Raw genomic sequence first — 22,922 nt, forward strand, 5'->3', positions numbered from 1 at the left:
TCTGCTAGGCGGAGTTCAGCTTATTGTTATTTGCAGTTAGTTTCCCAATCCTTCCTCCTATATCTACCATGTGCTAGCAGAAGTAAAACTGGAACATAGTGTAATATTTGTGTTGTGGAGAAATGATCAGGCAGGAGACGGGAGTACAGTTAGTTTTCGTTTAGTCAAAACCTCTCGTGCTCTACAGTTCCCTAACGTTAACTATTCTTTTCACCTCAATCCAACTAGACCTGAATCAAACAAGATGTAACCAGCAGCTAAACAATTGAATACTGATATGTGAGTTTTTATTAGAGTCAGTATATAGTAATGTAACGATATTGATCTGTCAGTTTCCCCCCAGCTAATTCCCTACTTTTACACTGACCACAATAAACAGCACGACAGGCTTCGCTGTCATTGTGCACAGTACACAAAACTATGCTCATCTTGTCTTAGCAGGATTTAACCCAATCAGTAAAAAGTACTATATTTTCTTAAGGAATGTAGTGAAGTAAGAGCAAAAGTAGTCAAAAATATAAATAGTAAAGTCAACTACAGATACCTAAAAAAAACGACTTAAGTAGTACTTGTATTTAAGTAGTACTTGTAATGTATTTTTACTTAAGTACTTTACACCACTGATGGTGACAGGTGTCCCAGCAGGGTCAGACAGCCAGGGAAGACCAGTCTACAGAGCTCAGGTGAATGTATCACTTGTCACAATATATGGATACAAAGTTTCTTCTTGATGATGTTTGGTATGGTTACATAAGACAGAAGGTTATGTAACCATGGTTGGTCAGATGGATGGGTTGACGTATAACACAAACATCTAGTTACTTAGCATTTTAGCTAATTAGCAACTTTGCAACTACTTAGCATGTTAGCTAACCCTTCCGCTAACCTTAAATACACTAAACCTTTTCTAGCATGAGAGCTACTTTCAAACAATGAAATATGTCTCGAACTACAGATTTCTTTCTAGCTTTCAAATAGGAACATTTTTATCTTATCCTCTCCCCTGGGTCCTTAGTGAACAAGAGAACGTTGTGCACTATGTTTTCTGTCAATATACCTGGTAAAATAATTAATAAACAACTCTAGGGTGGCCCTATAAAATCAGTGATTTTACCACCAAAATTCTGTTTTATATTGCCCCCCAGTTGTATTTTTCCTGGTTTTAGATTACAATTGTTCATAGAGAAACAATAACATTGGATGTCATGTTCTGAGTCCATGTCAACTCTTAAATCCTATTGCGCATCTGGCCCTTTAATTGCACATCTAGCAAGTGAGGAACTGGCTACACACGGAGTGAGAAACGCGCACCACACAGACAGACAGGGGAGATATTGCTGGAAATGAATGTTCAGATATTGTGTTAGGTTTTGCTTTTTAAGCCGATAGTGGCTAACCAGGGATAGGGTAAAGTCAATGTTGCGTTTATTACATAGTAGCTGGGAGCTTGCGGGTTCTGATACTTTGTTAGATTTGTTTAACACAGTTTGTGGTGCATAACGTGAAAATTGCATGTACTTCGAGAATTGTTTGGCGAGCTACAGTACTGTAGTGTACCAGTTGGCTGTAGTGTACTTGTACAGATATTGCAATGTTTTGACCAATTGGTAGGCTATATTTTATAGGTCACATTAAGAAGATAACAATCCATCATTAGTTTTTTTCTGTGTTCAACCAATGTGGTAGAATAGAAGGAGTGAGTACAACTAAAGTATGACGTTTGAGCGTTTTTGTTCTGTAAAACAATCCAGAGAGAAAATGTTGCTGTTTTATAGCTCATTTCCTCCAATTCTACACATATTGCCATGGGGAAGAAAGAAAAATGTCATTTTTTAACAAACTACATGCTGTTTTACACATTTCGCAATGAGGCTAAGAGAATTTTACATTTTTAAGCTTATTTCCTGCAATTCTGACTCATAGCCCTTCTAGACGTATATTTAGAACAAAAAGTAAACAAACATGCCCACAGTCATCAAGCTAAGTAAGAGATCATTATTAAATATGTTTAACCCAATCAGTCCCACCGTAACGCCGGCACATTTTTTAAAACTTTTAACACATTGTGAACATTGAGTGTTTGAGCTACAGATTTCTGGGTTGAACCATTAGATGTGTCTATTTCTTCCGTAGATACCAACCATTAGTCTGTGTGATTAACGGAGGCTGAGCTAGAGCGGGATTTGTGAAACAAGGGCGGATCCCAAAAGGGACTATGATGCCAAATACTGTCCCCGTGTCACAATGGGATCCGAGAAGCTATTAGCGTCCGTTTCTTATATTAACAGTGTGATAACCTAATGCGTTGAGTTTATTACAAAAACGTCCGTAGAGTCCAAATGGTTTGAGCTATAAAATATTAAAAGATATATATGATAAATATGAGACTCTCATAAACATGTTTTGCTCTGACACGCACAAGCTATACAAGTCATAGTGATGGGTCGTTCGCGAACGAGTCGGCTCCGGCTCTTGTAGGTGAACTCCGGCTCGCATATCAAAAGAGCCGAATCTATTTATAAAAATATAAAAGCATTTAATAAATGAATCATCAAACGATTTAAATGAATATAATTAACTCGTTCAAAAAACGAAAAAATAAATAAAATAATATAGGCCTAAATGCTCAAGCGCACACATTCGTTCTGACTGTCTGCTCAGACTAACGGCCTCACCTGTTGTTCCTGTCAATCAGACACACAGTGTCAACCAATGAACCAAAGATGCGCGAGGGAGGGCCGACCAACTCACTCACAGTCACACACTTAGCAGCCGGGGAGAGACGGGAAGGACAGCTGTGAAACTACAGCTGGAAAATGAGTCGGAAGCACAGTAGCATTTGGATGCATTTTAATAATGTAGACAATGTTAGAGCACAGTGTAGAATTTGCCAAAACAAAATCTCATATAAAGCCGGTTCCATGCACAACCTACACCGGCATATGCCAACTGTCCACAGGTGTTTATATACAGTCCTGTCCAAAAGTTTTGAGAATGACACAAATATTCATTTTCACAAAGTCTGCTGCCTCAGTTTGTATGATGGCAATTTGCATATACTCTAGAATGTTATGAAGAGTGATCAGATTAATTGCAATTAATTGCAAAGTCCCTCTTTGCCATGCAAATGAACTGAATCCCCAAAAAACATGTCCACTGCATTTCAGCCCTGCCACAAAAGGACCAGCTGACATCATGTCAGTGATTCTCTTGTTAACACAGGTGTGAGTGTTGACGAGGACAAGGCTGGAGATCACTCTGTCATGCTGATTGAGTTCGAATAACAGACTGGAAGCGTCAAAAGGAGGGTGGTGTATTTTTACTGGTTTTAGATTACAATTGTTCATAGAGAAACAATAACATTGGATGTCATGTTCTGAGTCCATGTCAACTCTTAAATCCTATTGCGCATCTGGCCCTTTAATTGCACATCTAGCAAGTGAGGAATGTGCAGTCTAATGTGCCAGTCTAGTGATGGTTCTGTTCTGCTGCATTTCCTGCTAATTTCATGGCAAAGTTTGCAATAACAAATAATCGATACAAATGATATACTTCCTCATTTTATAATTCTGCCAGGTAAGCCTACTCTGCAATTAACATTTAATTGAGAAGGTTTTGGGAAAGTATTTCTGTCAACACACAGGATGGTTGTCTTAACTCCCCAAATGTGCTCAGGAAAGGCGAAGGTCGAGTCATGCATACTCCGAAACATGACCCGCGAAGCTGTGCTGCTTCTTAACACCCGCTTGCTTAACCCAAAAGCCAGCTGCACCAACGTGTTGGAGGAAACACGTTCAACTGACGACCAAACTCAGCTTGCAGGCGCCCTGCCCGTGCGATGAGTCGAGTAAAGCTCCCCGGCCAAACCCTCCCCTAACCCGGACTACGTTGGGCCAATTGTGTGCTGCCCTATGGGACCTCGGTTACGGCCAGCTGTGACACAGCCTGGGATCAAACCCCAGACTCTAGTGACGTCTCGACACTGTGATGCAGTGCCTTAGACCACTGCGCCACTCAGGAGTCAATCTTGAGCAATCCGGATTGATTTATAGCTCTTTAACTAATTTGTCTTATTTAATTTAACAGTAATTTCTTGTTTCATTTACTATTCATAGGGTAGTGTCATGGACGACTATGTGAAAAGGAAGTTACAAGAATGGGTACTCAGTGAGTACATTGACAACTTTAAAGGTAAGGTAATTGGATATCACATAATAAATATAGGCTTCAAAATATGCACTTCAAATAAAGCGGGACCCACATAATAAATACCCTCTTCTAATACATAGCCAATCAAAACATGATAAACACACAACTGTTTAATAGTTCTGGCCATGTAAGCCTACTCACCATTCCAAACTAACTGCATTCCAAGTGCACCCCTGTCTGCCCTAATTAGACTGCAGACTCCTATTTTATTATGATTCCATTTTATAATTGTACTTTTAGGTCAACAAATTTCAGAAACAAATTTCAAGCTCCTACTTGGTGAAGAAAAAGCACAGGAGGCCTTGATTCCACCTTGGGGACCAAGGCTTATATTCAAAAAGAAACTTGAAGAATTATGTAACAACCAGGTATGTAACAAGCTATTTTATAGATTTAAGATGGCATAAGATGGCTTTGTTGAGCCTATAGGACCAAGTATTTTAAGGGATATGAATTAGTTATTTAAGTAATTTTTGTAATTTCTGTTAAGTTAAATTTGTGCAAACTACAAGGGTTAATGCAAGATTTTGGTAATTAAGCCCCAAGTTTTGCGAAACATTTCTAAGTAACATTAGTGCAATGACTGGAAGTCTACCGGAAAATGCTATCTTTAACAATTTTCCCAAATACAGTAGCATACACATCTCAAACTAAAGATTTCTATGACAAAACTATTTGAAGGTATTTTAATTAACCTGTTGATGATTATATTTGGTTGTTTTTCAGATTGAGCCCTCAACCAGCAAGATGCTATCTCCCTGTGCTACCTCTACTCCAGGTACAAAAGCTATTCAGCACATATATTGTGAATATATGTGTTTGTTTATCATTGTTTTGTATTATTATTAAATATATATATAATTGTGCCTTGTGTGTGATATAGCCCTTTACAAATTAAATAAATGTATATTATTATTGTTATTAATATTATTACTATTATTATCATTATTATATTGCTTAATATGATTAACTATTACAAATATAAAACATATTTGAATTAGATAAAATTGTAAAATCCTATTTCCCATGTAAATTAGCCTTCGAGTGATCAAAACATTACCCCTAATATATTTTCCCAATTAGAATGCTCAGAATTGGAGTGTACCCTTTCTCTCGTCTTTAACCATTAGTAAGGCTGTTGGACAGACTGCATGGGCAGGGGGATAATATTCATAAACTCTCCTAGGTTGTGATTGACAATAAGATGCTGTGATGTTGCATCTTGCCCCAATAAGCCAATAGTTAGCTGGCTGAACTCAGATTTTTGACACAGAGGAGGAAGCCAGTCATTTTCTAATCTAACTTTATTAATGTACAAGCAACAGTCATTTTTCATATTTTGATCACCCCTTGAACTGTTTCATCTAAACATCATCCAATTTGATGTAAAACAATGGTTTTGACTGTTGAGGACCTTAAATGCATGCCAATACTGAATAATACCAATATTATTGGCATAGCAACTACTGCACACACATACTGTACACACACACAATATTTAATCCATGTCAATATTGATGAACTGCTGATTTTCAGGCAAAAGGAACACTGATGAGGCTAATCCACCAATAACCAAACGGCTTTGTGGCACTTCATTGGGAAGAGCAGGTAGGAGGCTAATAATAATTTGCATATTAAATGTTGAAGTACCACACCATTTTTAGGTATTGTCTTACATTCTAAGCTTCAAGAGTACCTTTTTCCAGTGTGGTATTTCTCCTACTTTTAGAGTAATCTATTTTTGGTTCCATTAGAAGGTTTGTAATGTGTGTTTACTCTGCCTGGAATAGATGGCTTGACAAAGGAAAAACAGATCATGAAACGGGTCAAAGGCAAACTCCAAAGCAAACCTGCCGATCAGCAAAGTTCATTGAAGTTCAAAGAATTCCTTAGGCAAGTATTTCTAGTGGGGAGCAGTGAATTGCATGTAGAGATACAGTATATTACCTAAATCACTTCAATTATTTAAATTGAGGAGAACAATAACATTTTCTTTCACTTCTAACAGCCATAAAATCAAAGTGTTGGAGACTGACAAAAAAGAGGTAGTGGGTGTATTTGGGAAGACTGGGGCTGGCAAAAGCTCTTTGATTAACAGCATCTTGGATAAGGGAAATTTACTGCCCTCTGGAGACGTCAGTGCATGCACCTCAGTCATGATTCAGGTGGAGGCTAACATGACCAGGGACGGAAAATACACTGCAGAGATTGAGTTCATTACGCACGAGGTAATAATCTGTGTTTCATATGCCTTTATTTAAAGGTTGAGTACATCATTTTAGAAGCTTGCAGGATGCATTGCCTACCAACAACAGCTGCAAATCCCCCAAAACGTTTTGAAGTTTACTTTCCTTGCTTTGTCTAACTACACTATCTTGAATCTAGCAAATCATTTTTGTGGTGTGGTATTTATGTATTTATTTTTTCATAGCACAAACATTTGCTAGCAAGTTCCTCACATAGGCTTTAACCATAGGGGGAGCAGGAGGGGAGGCAACATTGGCACAGCGGGACAAATTCCCATGATTCTATGCTAGATTCCGACCAAACAATTAGTATGACAGCTAAAATGGCTTGTATGACAGCAAAAAAAAACATTTTCTACATTATGTCATTCCCTAATTATAAACTATTTACATATAATAGGAATTTGGGTACATTTGTAGACAAAATATCCTATTTACACGACTTTAAATCTCTTAATGGACACCTTGAATGTTTTATGCAGGTCCGGCCTTAGCTTTTTGGGGGACATAAGCAAGATTTGGTTGGGGGCAAAACATTTGAATTTCTATCCTGGGTCTTTAAACATGCCATTTTATAGGTTAAACATAATGTTCAAAGTGTTTTTGTTTTTCTCCCAATGAATTCCCTGTGTACTTTAGATTTTCTAGACATGAAGGGACATATTCACGTCTTAGATATAGCTTTTGTGAAGAAAGCATTTTTTCATGTATTTTACTTATATTCACTAGGAATGGGAAGAGGAGCTTCAGTCCATCTTAGCAGAGAGAAAATCAGAAGAGGGAAATGATGACGAGAAGGAGGACAGTGGTGGCGACACAGATGAATATGATGATGCTGATAAGATCTATGCATTGTACAGAGAAGATGGAAATGAGGCATCTGTGAACAATCTGATGGACAGCAGGCACTTCAAATCAATTCCAGAGTTTCTCTTAGGAAAAAAGAAAGAATTTAAAACATCTCAGGTAGGCATATTAGATTGTAATTATATAAAACCATACATCTTTGCAAGGAAGATAACACAAAATGCCTTAAAAGTAATTTTTTCACAGGTACCAGCTTGTGACCAGTCTTCGCTAAAGGACTTGTTGCACTTCCCTGCGCTGTAAAATTAGGCTTAGCACACATTTTCGTTAGCATATCGCTGGTACAAGAAAATTAGTATACTCTGGGGTCTGAAATTATTGACACCCTTGATAAAGATGAGCAAAAATGACTATAAAATGACTAATTCAAATACTGAGATATATTGTATGCTCAAACAAATTGGGAAATTATATTATTTTATACTAATACAATTGCTCAGAGAAATGTTTTTTCTCAAAAATTGTTTTATGAATTGGAGAACACATTGGGTGGGTTCATAGACCAATGCTTTCAAATCCTTGATATTCTTTGTCTGCGAAGTACAGTTGAAGTCGGAAGTTTACATACACCTTAGCCAAATACATTTTAACTCAGTTTTTCACAATTCCTGACATTTAATCGTAGTAAAAATAGGATCACCACTTTATTTTAAGAATGTGAAATGTCAAAATAATAGTAGAGAGAATTATTTCTTTCAGTTTTAATTTCTTTCATCACATTCCCAGTGGGTCAGAAGTTTACATACACTCAATTAGTATTTGGTAGCATTGCCTTTAAATTGTTTAACTTGGGTCAAACGTTTCAGGTAGCGTTCCACAAGCTTCCCACAATAAGTTGGGTGAATTTTGGCCCATTCCTCCTGACAGAGCTGGTGTAACTGAGTCAGGTTTGTAGGCCTCCTTGCTCGCACACGCTTTTTCAGTTCTGCCCACAAATGTTCTATAGGATTGAGGTCAGGGCTTTGTGATGGCCACTTCAATACCTTGACTTTGTTGTCCTTAAGCCATTTTGCCACAACTTTGGAAGTATGCTTGGGGTCATTGTCCATTTGGAAGACCCATTTGCTTTAACTTCCTGACTGATGTCTTGAGATGTTGCTTCAATATATCCACATAATTTTCCTACCTCATGATGCACCAGACCCTCCTGCAGCAAAGCACCTCCACAACATGATGCTGCCACCTCCGTGCTTCACGGTTGGGATGGTGTTCTTCGGCTTGCAAGCGTCTCCCTTTTTCCTCCAAACATAACGATGGTCATTATGGCCAAACAGTTCTATTTTTGTTAAATCAGACCAGCGGTTTTAGAGCAGTGGCTTCATCCTTGCTGAGCGGCCTTTCAGGTTATGTCGATATAGGACTCGTTTTACTGTGGATATAGATACTTTTGTACCTATTTCCTCCAGCATCTTCACAAGGTCCTTTGCTGTTCTGGGATTGATTTACACTTTTCGCACCAAAGTACGTTCATCTCTAGGAGACAGAACGCGTCTCCTTCCTGAGCGGTATGATGGCTGCGTGGTCCCATGGTGTTTATATGTTTGTACAGATGAACGTGATACCTTTTTTATTTCACCTTTATTTAACCAGGTAGGCTAGTTGAGAACAAGTTCTCATTTGCAACTGCGACCTGGCCAAGATAAAGCATAGCAATTCAACACATACAACAACACAGTTACACATGGAATAAACAAAACATACAGTCAATAATACAGTAGAAAAAAAGAAAACAAAAAGTCTATATACAGTGAGTGCAAATGAGGTAAGATAAGCGAGTTAAGGCAATAAATAGACCATGGTGGTGAAGTAATTACAATATGGCAATTAAACACTGGAATGGTAGATGTGCAGAAGATGAATGTGCAAGTAGAGATACTGGGGCGCAAAGGAGCAAGATAAATAAATAAATACAGTATGGGGATGAGGTAGATAGATGGGCTGTTTACAGATGGGCTATGTACAGGTGCAGTGATCTGTGAGCTGCTCTGACAGCTGGTGCTTAAAGCTAGTGAGGGAGATATGAGTCTCCAGCTTCAGTGATTTTTGCAGTTCATTCCAGTCATTGGCAGCAGAGAACTGTAAGGAAAGGCGACCAAAGGAGGAATTAGGCTTTGGGGGTGACCAGTGAGATATACCTGCTGGAGCGCGTGCTACGAGTGGTGCTGCTATGGTGACCAGTGAGCTGAGATAAGGCGGGGCTTCACCTAGCAGAGACTTGTACATAACCTGTAGCCAGTGGGTTTGGCGACGAGTATGAAGCGAGGGCCAACCAACGAGAGCGTACAGGTCACAGTGGTGGGTAGTATATGGGGCTTTGGTGACAAAACGGATGGCACTGTGATAGACTGCATCCAATTTGTTGAGTAGAGTGTTGGAGACTATTTTATAGATGACATCGCCGAAGTCGAGGATCGGTAGGATGGTCAGTTTTACGAGGGTATGTTTGGCAGCATGAGTGAAGGATGCTTTGTTGCGATATAGGAAGCCGATTGTAGATTTCATTTTGGATTGGAGATGCTTAATGTGAGTCTGGAAGGAGAGTTTACAGTCTAACCAGACACCTAGGTATTTGTAGTTGTCCACGTATTCTAAGTCAGAGCCTGCTGGACGGGCGGGCAGGTGCGGGCAGTCATCGATTGAATAGCTTGCATTTAGTTTTACTTGCATTTAAGAGCAGTAGGAGGCCACGGAAGGAGAGTTGTATGGCATTGAAGCTCGTCTGGAGGTTAGTTAACACAGTGTCCAAAGAGGGGCCAGAAGTATACAGAATGGTGTCGTCTGCGTAGAGGTGGATCAGAGAATCACCAACAGCAAGAGCGACATCATTGATGTATACAGGGAAGAGAGTCGGCCCGAGAATTGAACCCTGTGGCAACCCCATAGAGACAGCCAGAGGTCCGGACAACAGGCCCTCCGAATTGACACACTGAACTCTATCTGAGAAGTAGTTGGTGAACCAGGCGAGGCAATCATTTGAGAAACCAAGGCTGTCGAGTCTGCCAATAAGAATGTGGTGATTGACAGAGTCGAAAGCCTTGGCCAGGTCGATGAATACGGCTGCACAGTAATGTCTCTTATCGATGGCGGTTATGATATCGTTTAGGACCTTGAGCGTGGCTGAGGTGCACCCATGACCAGCTCTGAAACCAGATTGCATAGCGGAGAAGGTACGGTGGGATTTGAAATGGTCGGTAATCTGTTTGTTAACTTGGCTTTCGAAGAACTTAGAAAGACAGGGTAGGATAGATATAGGTCTGTAGCAGTTTGGGTCTAGAAGTGTCACCCCCTTTGAAGAGGGGGATGACCGCGTGGGAATCTCAGACGATACGAAAGAGAGGTTGAACATGCTAGTAATAGGGGTTGCAACAATTTCGGCAGATACTTTTAGAAAGAGAGGGTCCAGATTGTCGAGCCCGGCTGATTTGTAGGGGTCCAGATTTTGCAGCTCTTTCAGAACATCAGCTATCTGGATTTGGGTGAAGGAGAAATGGTTGGGGCTTGGGCTGGTTGCTGTGGAGGGTGCCGGGCAGTTGACCGGAGTAGGGGTAGCCAGATGGAAAGCATGGCCAGCTGTAGAGAAATGCTTATTGAAATTCTCAATTATGGTGGATTTATCGGTGGTAACAGTGTTTCCTAGCCTCAGAGCAGTGGGCAGCTGGGAGGAGGTGCTCTTATTCTCCATGGACTTTACAGTGTCCCAGAACTTTTTTGAGTTTACTGTCGTGGAAAATTTCAAGATGATGTTTTAATGCTTATAAGATTGTTATAATGCTTGTATTACATTATAATAGTTGTTACATTCGACAGAATAGAGTATTGTGTGTGTGTTCCACTGAGGATGGGCCTCTATGAGATAGCACTGACAGAGGAGATTTACGATGTCTTTGGGTGATAAAACCTAAAGAGCATTCCAGATAACATGAGGTAATGGTTCTGTGCTATGAAGTACCAGGAATGAGATTAGAACCTCGTCTTGGGGACCAAACTGAACGATAATTTATAGCGAATGCTATCTGGCTATGGGATACTCCTCTGTCTCAAGTAAAAGTCTTTCTTTGTGAACAGTTCCTAAGATCTGTGGTTCGTCATGTAAGTTGAGAGGGGTGTATCTTGGCTATAAAATATCTTTGTACTTTACTGTAGTCGCTTCTCAACGGGCCATTAGAGATAGCGCATCGTTGAAAATCAAAGGGCTATTGCAAAGCTCTTATTAAAAAATATGTAATTTAAGTAGAACTCTGACTGGTGTGTAGATTGTAACTCCTCATTTGGTAAAGCAGAAAAATGCCACCACAGTACTACAAGATGCAAATTTCTGTTTGAAAAAGCTAGCCTTAGCTTTCCTAACTGCCTGTGTATATTGTTCCTAACTTCTCTGAAAGTTGCATATCACGGGGGCTATTCAATGCTAATGCAGAACGCCATAGGATGTTTTGGTGCTGGTCAAGGGCAGACAGGTCTGGAGTGAACCAAGGACTATATCTATTCCTAGTTCTAAATTTTTTGAATGGGGCATGCTTATTTAAGATGGTGAGGAAGGCACTTTTCAAGAATAACCAGGCATCCTCTACTGACGGGATGAACCAGACAAATACCTTCAGGCATTTGGGTATTGCTTCCAGGGATGAACCAGACTTGTGGAGGTTTCCAGTTTTTTTCTGAGGCCTTGGCTGATTTCTTTTGATTTTCCCATGATGCCAATCAAAGAGACACTGAGTTTGAAGGTAGGCCTTGAAATACATCCACAGGTAACACCTCCAATAGACTCAAACGATGTCAATTAGCCTATCAGAAGCTTCTAAAGCCATGACGTCATTTCTGGAATTTTCCATGCTGTTTAAAGGCACAGTCAACTTAGTGCATGTAAACTTCTGACTCACTGGAATTGTGATACAGTGAATTATAAGTGAAATTATCTGTCTGTAAACAATTGTTGGAAAAATTACTTGCGTCATGCACAAAGTAGATGTCCTAACCAACTTGCCAAAACTATAGTCTGTTAACAAGACATTTGTGGAGTGGTTGAAAAATGTGTTTTAATGACTCCAACCTAAGTGTATGTTAACTTCCCACTTCAACTGTATGTTGATTTTGTGCTTGGGGAAATTGTTTTGCTGAAAGATCCATCCAAGTTTCAGCTTCCTGGCAGAGGAAACCAGGGTCTGCTTAAAATGTCCTGCTACTGGGTAAAGTTCATGTTGACCTTAACAAGGGCCCCAGGACCAGTGGAGGTCAGGGTTGGGCTCAATTCAGAATTTAATTGAGAATGCCTCAAACTGTAAATTCCAATTTTATTCTTGAATTTGAATTGAAGTAGTAATTAGTTAAGATTTAAAAGGATACAGAATTGCAAATAGAATTTGAACTAAAGGAAATAGAATTTAATTCAGTGAAATTCAATTAAATTCAAATACATATTCTATGCATGGTATTCTATGTTATATTAGGTGTAGTCTATACAAATATATAGTGCATTTGCAAAGTATTCAGACCCCTTGATTTGTTTCACATTTTGTTACGTTACAGCCTTATTCTAACATTGATTAAATTGTTTTTTCCCCTCGTCAATCTACACACAATACCCCATAATGACAAAGCAAAAACAGGTTTTTAGAAATTTTTGCAAATTGAATAAAAAAAAACTTAAATATCACATTTAGATAAGTATTCAGACCCTTTGCTCAGTACTTTGTTTAATCACCTTTGGTAGCGATTACAGCCTCAAGTCTTCTTGGGTAGGACGCTACAAGCTTCGGACACCTGTATTTGGGGAGTTTCTCCCATTCTTCTCTGCAGATCTTCTCAAGCTCTGCCAGGTTGGATGGGGAACGTTGCTGCACAGCTATTTTCAGGTCTCTCCGGAGATGTTAGATCGGGTTCAAGTCCGGGCTCTGGCTGGGCCACCCAAGGACATTCAGAGACTTGTCCCGAAGCCACTCCTGCGTTGTTTTGGCTGTGTGCTTAGGGTCGTTGTCCTGTTGGAAGGTGAACCTTTGCCCCCAGTCTGAGGTCCTGAGCGTTCTGGAGCAGGTTTTCACCAAGGATCGCTCTGTACTTTGGTCCTTTCATCTTCCCCTCAATCCTGATTAGTCTCCCAGTCCCTGCCGCTGAAAAACATTCCCACAACATGATTCTGCCACCACCATGCTGCACGGTAGGGATGGTGCCTGGCTTCTTCCAGACGTGACACTTGGCATTCAGGCCAAAGAATTCAATCTTGGTTTCATCAGACCAAAGAATCATGTTTCTCATGGTCTGAGAGACTTTAGGTGCCTTTTGGCAAACTCCAAGCTGGCTGTCATGTGCCTTTTACTGAGGAGGGACTTCCGTCTGGCCACTCTACCATAAAGGCCTGATTGGTGGAGTGCAGCAGAGATGGTTGTCCTTCTGGACGGTTCTCCCATCTCCACAGAGGAACTCTGGAGCTCTGTCAGAGTGGCCATCAGGTTCTTGGTCATCTTCCATTTTTGGTACCCTTCCCCAGATCTGTGCCTCGACACAATCTAGTCTCGGAGCTCTAAGGACAATTCCTTCAACCTCATGGCTTGTTTTTTGCTCTGACAAGCACTCTCAGCTGTCGGACATTATATAGACAGGTGTGTGCCTTTCCAAAATCATGTCCATTCAATATACCAGAGGTGGCCTCCAATCAAGTTGTAGAAACATCTCAAGGATGATCAATGGAAGCAGGATGCACCCGAGCTCAGTTTCGAGTCTCATAGCGAAAGGTCTGAAAACGTATGTAAATAATGTTTTTCAGTTTATGTTTAATACACTTTAGTACACAAATTTCAAAAAATCTGTTTTCGCTTTGTCATTATGGAGTGTTGTGTGTAGATTAATGAAGAAAATAAATATATATATTTTTTAGAATAAGTCTGTAACGTATTTTTTTGTTGTTGAAAAAGTCAAGGGGTCTGAATACTTTCCAAAGGCACTGTATATGCCATGTTTTGCTTTGAAAATAATCCGGAATTTAAAAACATTTTAGGCAGAAGAACTCTCTAGAGAACTTTGGTGCTACTTACGGAGTGACATACTGAGTACCGAACAACAATATTGGCCGCTTGTGAAGTCTGTGACCATCAAGATACCAAATGTCAAAGACCTTCTGGAGCATGTTGTGCTGATTGATCTTCCAGGCAATGGAGACTGCAACAAGAGTAGAGATGAGATGTGGAAATCGGTAATTATAAGAATGTATTATCATCTCATACACTGCATTTAAAACTACAAACAAACTCATTTACCTAACCCTGCAATTTACATATACACTTGTAGTTGAGATGCAAAAAAAATGTAATACTTCTTCAGGTTGTTGGAAGATGCACCACTGTGTGGATTGTGAGTGAAATTAATCGAACAGTGTCAGAGAAGGAAGCTTGGGAGATCTTAGACAGAAGCGTCAGCTACTTGGGACACGGTGGACAATGTCGAAGCATCAGTTTCATCTGCACAAAAACAGACAACATCGGTGTGGATTATGACATGTAATATTAAGATCACTTTTGTTAACATTACACCAACTATCATTTTTACAGCTTGAATAAATGTTGACTCAGAATTCATGTTGACTGACACAAGCATAATCTTATTTTAGGAAAAAAGAACGTGACAGTATATTGAGCAGAAATATGGTTGCCAAGAAAAAGGTGGAAGAGAAATTCAACAAGCAAACAAAAATCAAGGTAAATTACAGAGAAATTATTTCATGCTTTGAAAAAAAATCTTTATTTATTTTATTTATGCTCTTACTTTCTCTCACCAACCTTTCAGGAACAATTCAACATTGACAAGGACTTTTTCCAAGTGTTTACTGTGAGTTCCAAGGAATACCGGAAGAACAGTGCTTTACAGCCAGAAGACACAGGTACAGTAGTGTAGGAGGTCTACCTTCTTCCATTAATCTGCTACAGAGGCAACTGCACTAAGACATATCACACTGGGCACAAACTGGTTGAATCAACACTGTTTCAACGTAATTTGTTAACTTATTGTGAACTGTAATCTACGTGTAAAATACATTGGAATTGCAAAAAGGTGAGGGTGAAATTTCAACCACAGGGTTATGTCATCATGTTAACCTATTTTCAACATAGACATAACTTGGATAAAATATGTTGAATTTGTACCTTTGTAACAACATCAGATCTTTAACGTTATATCCACTATTAGAACAAACAACATGCTGGTCAGCACTTCCTACTGGAAAGTTGATCTATCTACAGTACATCTATCCTTTTGTTCTCCCATCCCGGGTTTTAACCAAGCCCAGTTTTGATATTTGTCACTGACTATAATCACTGTGCTTTCAAGAGAATGTTTGTTGAGGGATCTCAACACATTTAAAACTAAATAAGTTAATTGTTGCTATTTTTTTCCATTTTATGTAAAGTCATTCCAAAGGCTAGATTCAACAGAGCAACTTAGTTCGTAAATTCTAAGTGTCAGATTGTCCGTTTGTAAATTCAGAGCATTTTGCGCTCGGAGCATTCAGAGAGCACATTGGATGCTCTGGCCGAGGAGTAGGGTTGATCCGAGCGTTCTGACCTCACAACGGCGGGTCAAGCACGCAAGCTAACTGGCTAATGTTGGCTAGCTTGCTAGCTACTTCCAGACACAAATGAGAGAAAATCTCACTCTGATCATTTTATTCGCCCTAGCAGAGCTGGTTAGGGTGTTTTCATGTTATTCAGAGCATTGGTGACTGTAACTGTACTTCTGGCAACAATTGAATTAGGGTTTTTTGCTGATGTTTACTGACACCGCCCATATTCAATGGGTGTTGAGCGTTCGTAAATGTATCAGTTATTCTGCTCTCTGGCACACTCAGACGAGAGTGCTCTGAAATGGGAGTAGATAGCCAGAGTGAATTTACGAACGCACCCTTAAATGTAATCATAATTGATCAATGTAATCATATGTCATCAACTATGCTATTTAAGACTATATAGCATTTTCAAATGTTTGTCAACAGCTATTGTTTCAATTTAATCCATGATTAAAACCAATAGACAACATGTAGGCCTATAGTTTTTCAAGCTTTGGTTGATTTCAAATGTAATTTGAGTTTGTCAACAATGGATATGTTGGATTCACGTCTCCAACTTAACCAAAAATTCAAATTAAAGATTTAGCTAGTGGAACAGATGGAAATATTGTAGATCAGTAAATAGCCTATTAATAACTTGTCAACTAGTTAAAGGCCAAGTACAGTCAAAATTGTTTTTTTTCTTGTTTTTTATATCATATTGTACAACAGCTGAAAAAACAAACACAGTAAAAATCTGGAAAAAATTATTGATTGTACTTCATTTTAATGAAATAGATAAAGTAAAGATGTGGTCTATTTAGGGCTGTCAATATTAACACTTACATTTTTTGGACGCAGTTAATCGCATTTACACCCAAAAGTGTTTCTGCACGGACTCTTTGAAGCACAACACAACGAGCTTTGCTGTGCTGTATGCTCTCAGTCTCGGCAGCTAGCAACTGTTGTAGAGCTGCCTGTCTCTCTTGTGGTGCTTAAACATCCACTATGCATGCAGCTTTGAAAAACTATTTTGAAGGAAACTTGCAGAAAGTTAAACTATAAACACATTCCATTGTGTTAATTTAGATAACAGCATAAACTTAATGTCCACAGAAGTGGCAAGTGTAACATTGCTTGTCCAAATATTTATGTATTCTTAATTCCATTCCTTTACTTTAGATTTGTGTGTATTGGGTATATGTTGTGAAATTAGATTTGTGTGTATTGGGTATATGTTGTGAAATTGTTACATATTACTTGTTACATATTGCTGCACTGTCGGAAGTAAACTCAGCAAAAAAAGAAACGTCCCTTTTTTAGGATCCTGTCTTTCAAATATAATTCAGAAAAATCAAAATAACTTAACAGATCTTCATTGTAAAGGGTTTAAACACTTCCCATGCTTGTTCAATGAACCATAAACAATGAATGAACATGCACCTGTGGAACGGTCGTTAAGACACTAACAGCTTACAGACGGTAGGCAATTAAGGTCACAGTTATGAAAACTTAGGACACTTAAGAGGCTTTTCTACTGACTCTGAAAAAACCCAAAGAAAGATGCCCAGGGTGCCTGCTCATCTGCGTGAACGTGCCTTAGGCATCCTGCAAGGAGGCATGAGGACTGCAGATGTGGCCAGGGCAATAAATTGCAATGTCCGTACTGTGAGACGCCTAAGACAGCGCTACAGGGAGACAGGACGGACAGCTGATCGTCCTCGCAGTGGCAGACCACATGTAACAACACCTACACAGTATCGGGAAATCCGAACATCACACCTGTGGGACAGGTACAGGATGGCAACAACTGCCCGAGTTACACCGGGAACTCAAAATCCCTCCATCAGTGCTCAGACAGTCCGCAATAGGCTAAGAGAGGCTGGACTGAGGGTTTGTAGGCCTGTTGTAAGGCAGGTCCTCACCAGACATCACCGGCAACAACGTTGCCTATGGGCACAAACCCACTGTCGCTGGACCAGACAGGACTGGCAAAAAGTGCTCTTCACTAACGAGTAGCGGTTTTGTCTCACCAGGGGTGATAGTCAGATTCGCGTTTATCATCGAAGGAATGAGCATTACACCGAGGCCTGTACTTTGCTGAGATTAGAAGCACAAGCATTTCGCTACACCCGCAATAACATCTGCTAAACACGTGTATGTGACCAATAAAATTTGATTTGATTTCTATTTGATTAACGGGGGTCGGTGTGCTGCTAACAGCTTACAGACTGCCCCATACAGTGATCCTCTGTTACACAACACAGGTGACCACCATCCTTGACAACGTTCCAACAGGTTGAGCAAGCTAAAAGATACCAATTGGATGGCTCCATCCGCAACATTCCAAGCTAGCTATGGAGTGCACTTGCAGCACGTTCTTAACTTCGTTTCACTACTAGTTGTTATGGCAACGTTAGCTAGCTAGCTAACCAAACGTGAATTCCGTAGCTGAATGCCTTTAGATTCAACTCTAATTCCCCACAATGATTTTCATCAGAAGCTACTGTTTTTGTTGTAGTTCTCAGGTCAAAAGATTTAAGCAAATTATCCCAATTCGAGTAGTAGCAGCTTCTGAGTACATGTTGAGTATCATGAATAAGTAGCCTAGTCTAGATCTAATAGCTATATGATATTTTACATGAACTCAGACATGAACTCAGACATGGCTGATCTGTTGTTATTTCATTGTCTTAGTATATAGTTTATTTGGGGTTTCTACCTACAACCCAATGTGATGTTGGGGCGGCAGGTAGCCTAGTGGTTAGAGCGTTGGACTTGTAACCGGAAGGTTGCTTGATCGAATCCCCGAGCTGACAAGGTAAAAATCTGTCGTTCTGCCCCTGAACAAGGCAGTTAACCCTTAAATTTGAAATAACTTAATGTGCGCCTACCTGAAAGAAAAGGGTTCTACCTGGAACTAAAAATGGTTCTTCAAAGGGTTCTCCAATGGGGACAACTGAATAACCCCTTTGGGTTCTAGATAGCACAGTTTAGGTACCCTTCAATACAAAACATGTTTAGCCAAGAGTGTTCATCAGTGTAGTCATGCAGACCACAATTGCTCCACTAATACATACATTGTTTCAAACCTCTCTTTATATTAACATGTTTCAGAAATACCCAAACTTCAGGAATTTCTCAGAAATCTCAATGATCGTAGCACAAAGACTTCAGATTATGTTTCTGGAGCCTATGGGATCCTCTCTCTGATACAAGGAGCCAAAAGCAGCGACATGGTATTGTACTTCCAGCAGAACAAAATCATTTCTTCCAGTTTATATACTTATTTCGTTTAAATAACTGTAGTATATTAAAAGCTTTGAGTTTGGATTTCAGACAGACAGCAAAAAAGAGGTGTGCCAGGTTCTGGAAAATAACCTGAAAGAAGGGCTCGAAACCATTGGTCAAACTATGGATGAGGCTTATGAAGCTTTTGAACGATGCCTCTCAGAAGGAGTTCGACAATCAGTAGAAACATGTGAGAAAATTGCCAAGGATAAAGTGATAGAACCAGTAAGTCAGAAATGTACACATATTAAAAATATGAGTACTCATAACAGATTAAGTTGTTAGAAAATAATTGATGCTGTGTGCTGTAAAAAGCCTATAACATGTTTTCCATTTTGTTTCTAGAAGGGAACAAATGGCAGATGGTATCATAAGGTATTGAAGTCCTTATGCAAGAATAACGGAGATTACAAACCAATCAGAAAAAAGGGAAAGAAAAGTCAAAGGGAAAGAAACCTTAATGACAGTTTGGCCTCATGTATGAGAGATCTCAGCAATGAAACGTTCAAGAAATATTTCCCGTGAGTTATCTTTTATTATTATTATATCAGCAGTTATAAGATCAACAAAGAAAATAAAAACTAACACAATGTTCTTGCCAGTATCTATTTTGTTCATTACGTTTAGGCTATGTATTGTTCTCTGGGCCTATTGGGCGTTCTTGCTCAGATAAGGCTACTTAGGATACTTACTTACTCTTATTGGTCTCCGAGAAGCATAAAAGTGACAATAGTGTTCAACTTCAGCCTGCAATTCGAGGCGTTCTTGCATTCCTGCATGAACCCCCCTCGAGCACTACATCTTCATGCTTGTGTGACACTTTTGAATGGGTCAAAAGGGAAATGAATGTATTATCAGAGTTTTCGCCCCAGCCTCCCGTTTACCAGAGTCCTCCTTGCTAGCTAGCGGAATGCAGGGGCAACTGGTAGTTAGTGTCCTTCGCTCCCACCTGCCGAACACCTGCATTCAACGCCGTTAATAGAACTGCGGCAAAACAGTGCCCGACAGGTGGGGTCAAAGGACACTGTCTACCGGTCACCCCTGCCTCTCGCTAGCTACTCCGGCACACAGCAGGCGGGAGGCTGGGGAGACACTGTATGCTAGCTAACTAGCTAGCTTGCTAGTTAGCAACACCATGTGCTAGCTTGATAGTTAGGTAGCTAGCACACGGTTTCGCCCCTGTCTTCCGCCTGCTGTGTACCAGAGAAAACCATGCCCGACAGGCTGGGGAAAAGGACACAGTCTACTGGTGTGCTAGTCGTCCCTGCCCCCTCTTCTTCTGTGTTTATCGGCGGTTGGCATCCAACGTTGTGGTGCATTACTGCCACCAACTGTACTGGAGCGCCCCCGCCTCCCGCATGTGTACCAGAGTCTTTGCTTAAAAAGAGGAGTTCCTACGCAGAAATTCCTATGCAGAAATGCCCACATGCAGGAACGCCCCTGAATTGTGGGCTGCAGGTGCACCTTTCTCAACAGTGATACTGGCATGAGCATTTTGCAAGTTTTTATTTTCTTTGAAGATAGCATTAAATTGTTCCCACACATATGCAACAAGCAACCTCAGATGTGCAAGTTATTTTCCTATTTATAATATCAATGTAACTCTGAATTCAAACAACATGGAATGATAAATGCCTTATTCAATCAATAAACATTACATTTGGTCTATTTTGGTTTCACACAGTACAGAAATGGGGACCCTTGCTTTGTTGGTTTTGATTCCAAACATTCTTTTTCACAGCACGGTTACCGGCTTTGATTGAATACATATAGGTCCCTTATAGTTGTAATTAAAACGTACTTTATTTCAGAAATCAAGGCAAGGGCAGCTCAATCAATGATTTGATTGATAACTTCACCCTTGACACAAACAGTTTGGTTGAGGAGCACCCAGAAGTGTCACTGCATCTTACATTCCTCAAGACGGAGGTAGGGTGCGATATTTGTATTCACTCAAAACTACTGGAAAGGTTTAATTACAGCAAATCCGGCTTTCATTTCAGGCTGCTCCCTGATTTGGTGCTATCATGTGAACTCCATCATGACAAACATTTGTTTAGCATGACAAGGAGTGGCAAGAAGTGGCATGACTGCTAGGCTACTGTCATTTGGCCTAGAGACCTTATTCACCCAGAACGTGCTAACCAAATATGGCTGGTGCGGTAAATAGTAAAACGTGGAGTCTTTAGGGCGGATAATGATGACAATGTGCTAGCAGCTAATCTAATAGACAGGTGACCTTTTTGTAGGATTTTTTGTGTTTTAAATGCAGCACTTTCTACCCCTTCAGAAAATGAACGTTATTCAATGAATAATGGCCACCGCATGAATACAGTCTATTTATTGGCCCTCAATTTGTCATGTGATCCTTTCCCCCCAGAGCATCAAGCAAAGCTTGTCAAATTGCAGTTATGTTGCTAGTTGGATGTTATGATGATTCATATTATTATTATATTTAATAGTCAAGAGAATCCAAATACAGTTAACGACAATGTTGTTGAATAATATTTTCTGTCTGAAAGGAAATCAAATTGAAGGCGAAACTAAAGAGGGACATCCGTGAGAGGAAGAAAGAAATCTACAACATTCTCCCAAAGTCAATCAGTGACACAATGCGCCCATGCTATGAAAGTAGGTGTTGAGATTGATATTTAGTAATATGCTATACTATTCATCTATAGCGCACAGAAACCTTGACCTAGGATTGGAATAACATTTCAGATAACAATGTTTTTCTACAATTTGCTTCGCAGTAATTCAGTTGCAAATAAGGTCATACCTTGTTTGTGAAATGTGCTGTCTGTATTTTAGGGGCGGCACAGTATACAGGACCAGACACTCTGGAGAGTATGCGAAAGGAGCTGAGGAATCACTTGAAGACATTTAAGGAAGACATGTTCCACAAGGCCAAGAAAGAGATGCTGGATCTCCTCAAAGAAATGAAGGTTTGCCTTCCGCTTTACCATTCAGTGACAAATACAAAGGTACATCTATAGCATCCTTAGTCATGTAAGAGGTTCAGTATCAACTCAACAGGAGTTGATACTGTTGAGTTGATTCTTATGATTTTCTGTATCAAAAATAGAATTGGTGAAGAGTTTGTGTCCAGGATATGAGACAGCATTAGCAGCATGGCTATTCCAATAGCCTACAGGAACGACCCGTTCTTTCAATTTATATCATTGATTGGCAAGAGAGTTCCTTAAACTAGGTTTCCAGGTCTGAAGGTAGTAATGAAAACCATCAGTCCTGTGGGCCTCCACGATTGGACTTGAAATGCACTGATTGTCCTTGAGATGCCCTTGATTTTAGAGCAGGTGCCTACACTTTTCTGAAGGGAGTTTCTGGAACCAGCAAAAGAAAGGAAAAAATGCAGGTTGACGTTTATTGCCATGAGTTTTGTCCTGGAGGCAGAACTGAGCCATTTCCCCTTAGATCAGCTACAAAGTCAAAATTGGCGATATCCTTTGTGACCAACTTCTTATTGTTTGTTTTTTCTGTGAGGGGTTCAGATCCCAGACAGGCAATAATATTCCAAAAGTATATATATAAAGAAACCAAAAACACTAGAGAAAACATAAAACAATAATTATTTGTCCTGTCTGTCCCATCTCCCCTTCACAGTAGGTGCGACCCATTCCTATTCCTCCCTCCCTCCCTCCCTCCCTCCCTCCCCTCCCTCCCTCCCTCCCTCCCTCCAACCCCACCTTTGTCTCCCCACCTCCCTCCCTCCCTCCCTCCCTCCCTCCAACCCCACCTTTGTCTCCCCACCTCCCTCC

At 40.1% G+C, this 22,922-nt stretch overlaps 1 protein-coding gene across 4 annotated transcripts in view; it reads left to right on the forward strand.

The window, feature by feature from the left end:
* The first annotated feature begins 205 nt into the window (after window positions 1–205).
* Window positions 206–22,922, forward strand: part of LOC139572282 (nuclear GTPase SLIP-GC-like) — a 29,547-nt gene continuing 6,830 nt past the window's right edge. The window contains exons 1-18 of one of the 4 annotated variants that reach the window (XM_071394942.1): window positions 206–279; window positions 4,116–4,191; window positions 4,450–4,577; window positions 4,936–4,987; window positions 5,746–5,817; window positions 6,000–6,102; window positions 6,218–6,437; window positions 7,185–7,421; window positions 14,314–14,508; window positions 14,637–14,812; window positions 14,923–15,010; window positions 15,099–15,192; window positions 18,970–19,091; window positions 19,192–19,368; window positions 19,489–19,664; window positions 20,955–21,072; window positions 21,666–21,774; window positions 21,955–22,127. In XM_071394942.1, the coding sequence (XP_071251043.1) occupies window positions 4,125–4,191; window positions 4,450–4,577; window positions 4,936–4,987; window positions 5,746–5,817; window positions 6,000–6,102; window positions 6,218–6,437; window positions 7,185–7,421; window positions 14,314–14,508; window positions 14,637–14,812; window positions 14,923–15,010; window positions 15,099–15,192; window positions 18,970–19,091; window positions 19,192–19,368; window positions 19,489–19,664; window positions 20,955–21,072; window positions 21,666–21,774; window positions 21,955–22,127 (2,307 nt within the window). In that variant the 5' untranslated portion in view covers window positions 206–279; window positions 4,116–4,124. Of the gene's footprint in view, window positions 280–3,431; window positions 3,577–4,115; window positions 4,192–4,449; window positions 4,578–4,935; window positions 4,988–5,745; window positions 5,818–5,999; window positions 6,103–6,217; window positions 6,438–7,184; window positions 7,422–14,313; window positions 14,509–14,636; window positions 14,813–14,922; window positions 15,011–15,098; window positions 15,193–18,969; window positions 19,092–19,191; window positions 19,369–19,488; window positions 19,665–20,954; window positions 21,073–21,665; window positions 21,775–21,954; window positions 22,128–22,922 lie in introns of those variants that run through there. The other 3 variants (XM_071394937.1, XM_071394949.1, XM_071394957.1) reach the window with 3 other exon arrangements.

Source organism: Salvelinus alpinus, chromosome 1, assembly GCF_045679555.1.
Source record: "Salvelinus alpinus chromosome 1, SLU_Salpinus.1, whole genome shotgun sequence".
Taxonomy (NCBI): Eukaryota; Metazoa; Chordata; class Actinopteri; order Salmoniformes; family Salmonidae; genus Salvelinus; species Salvelinus alpinus.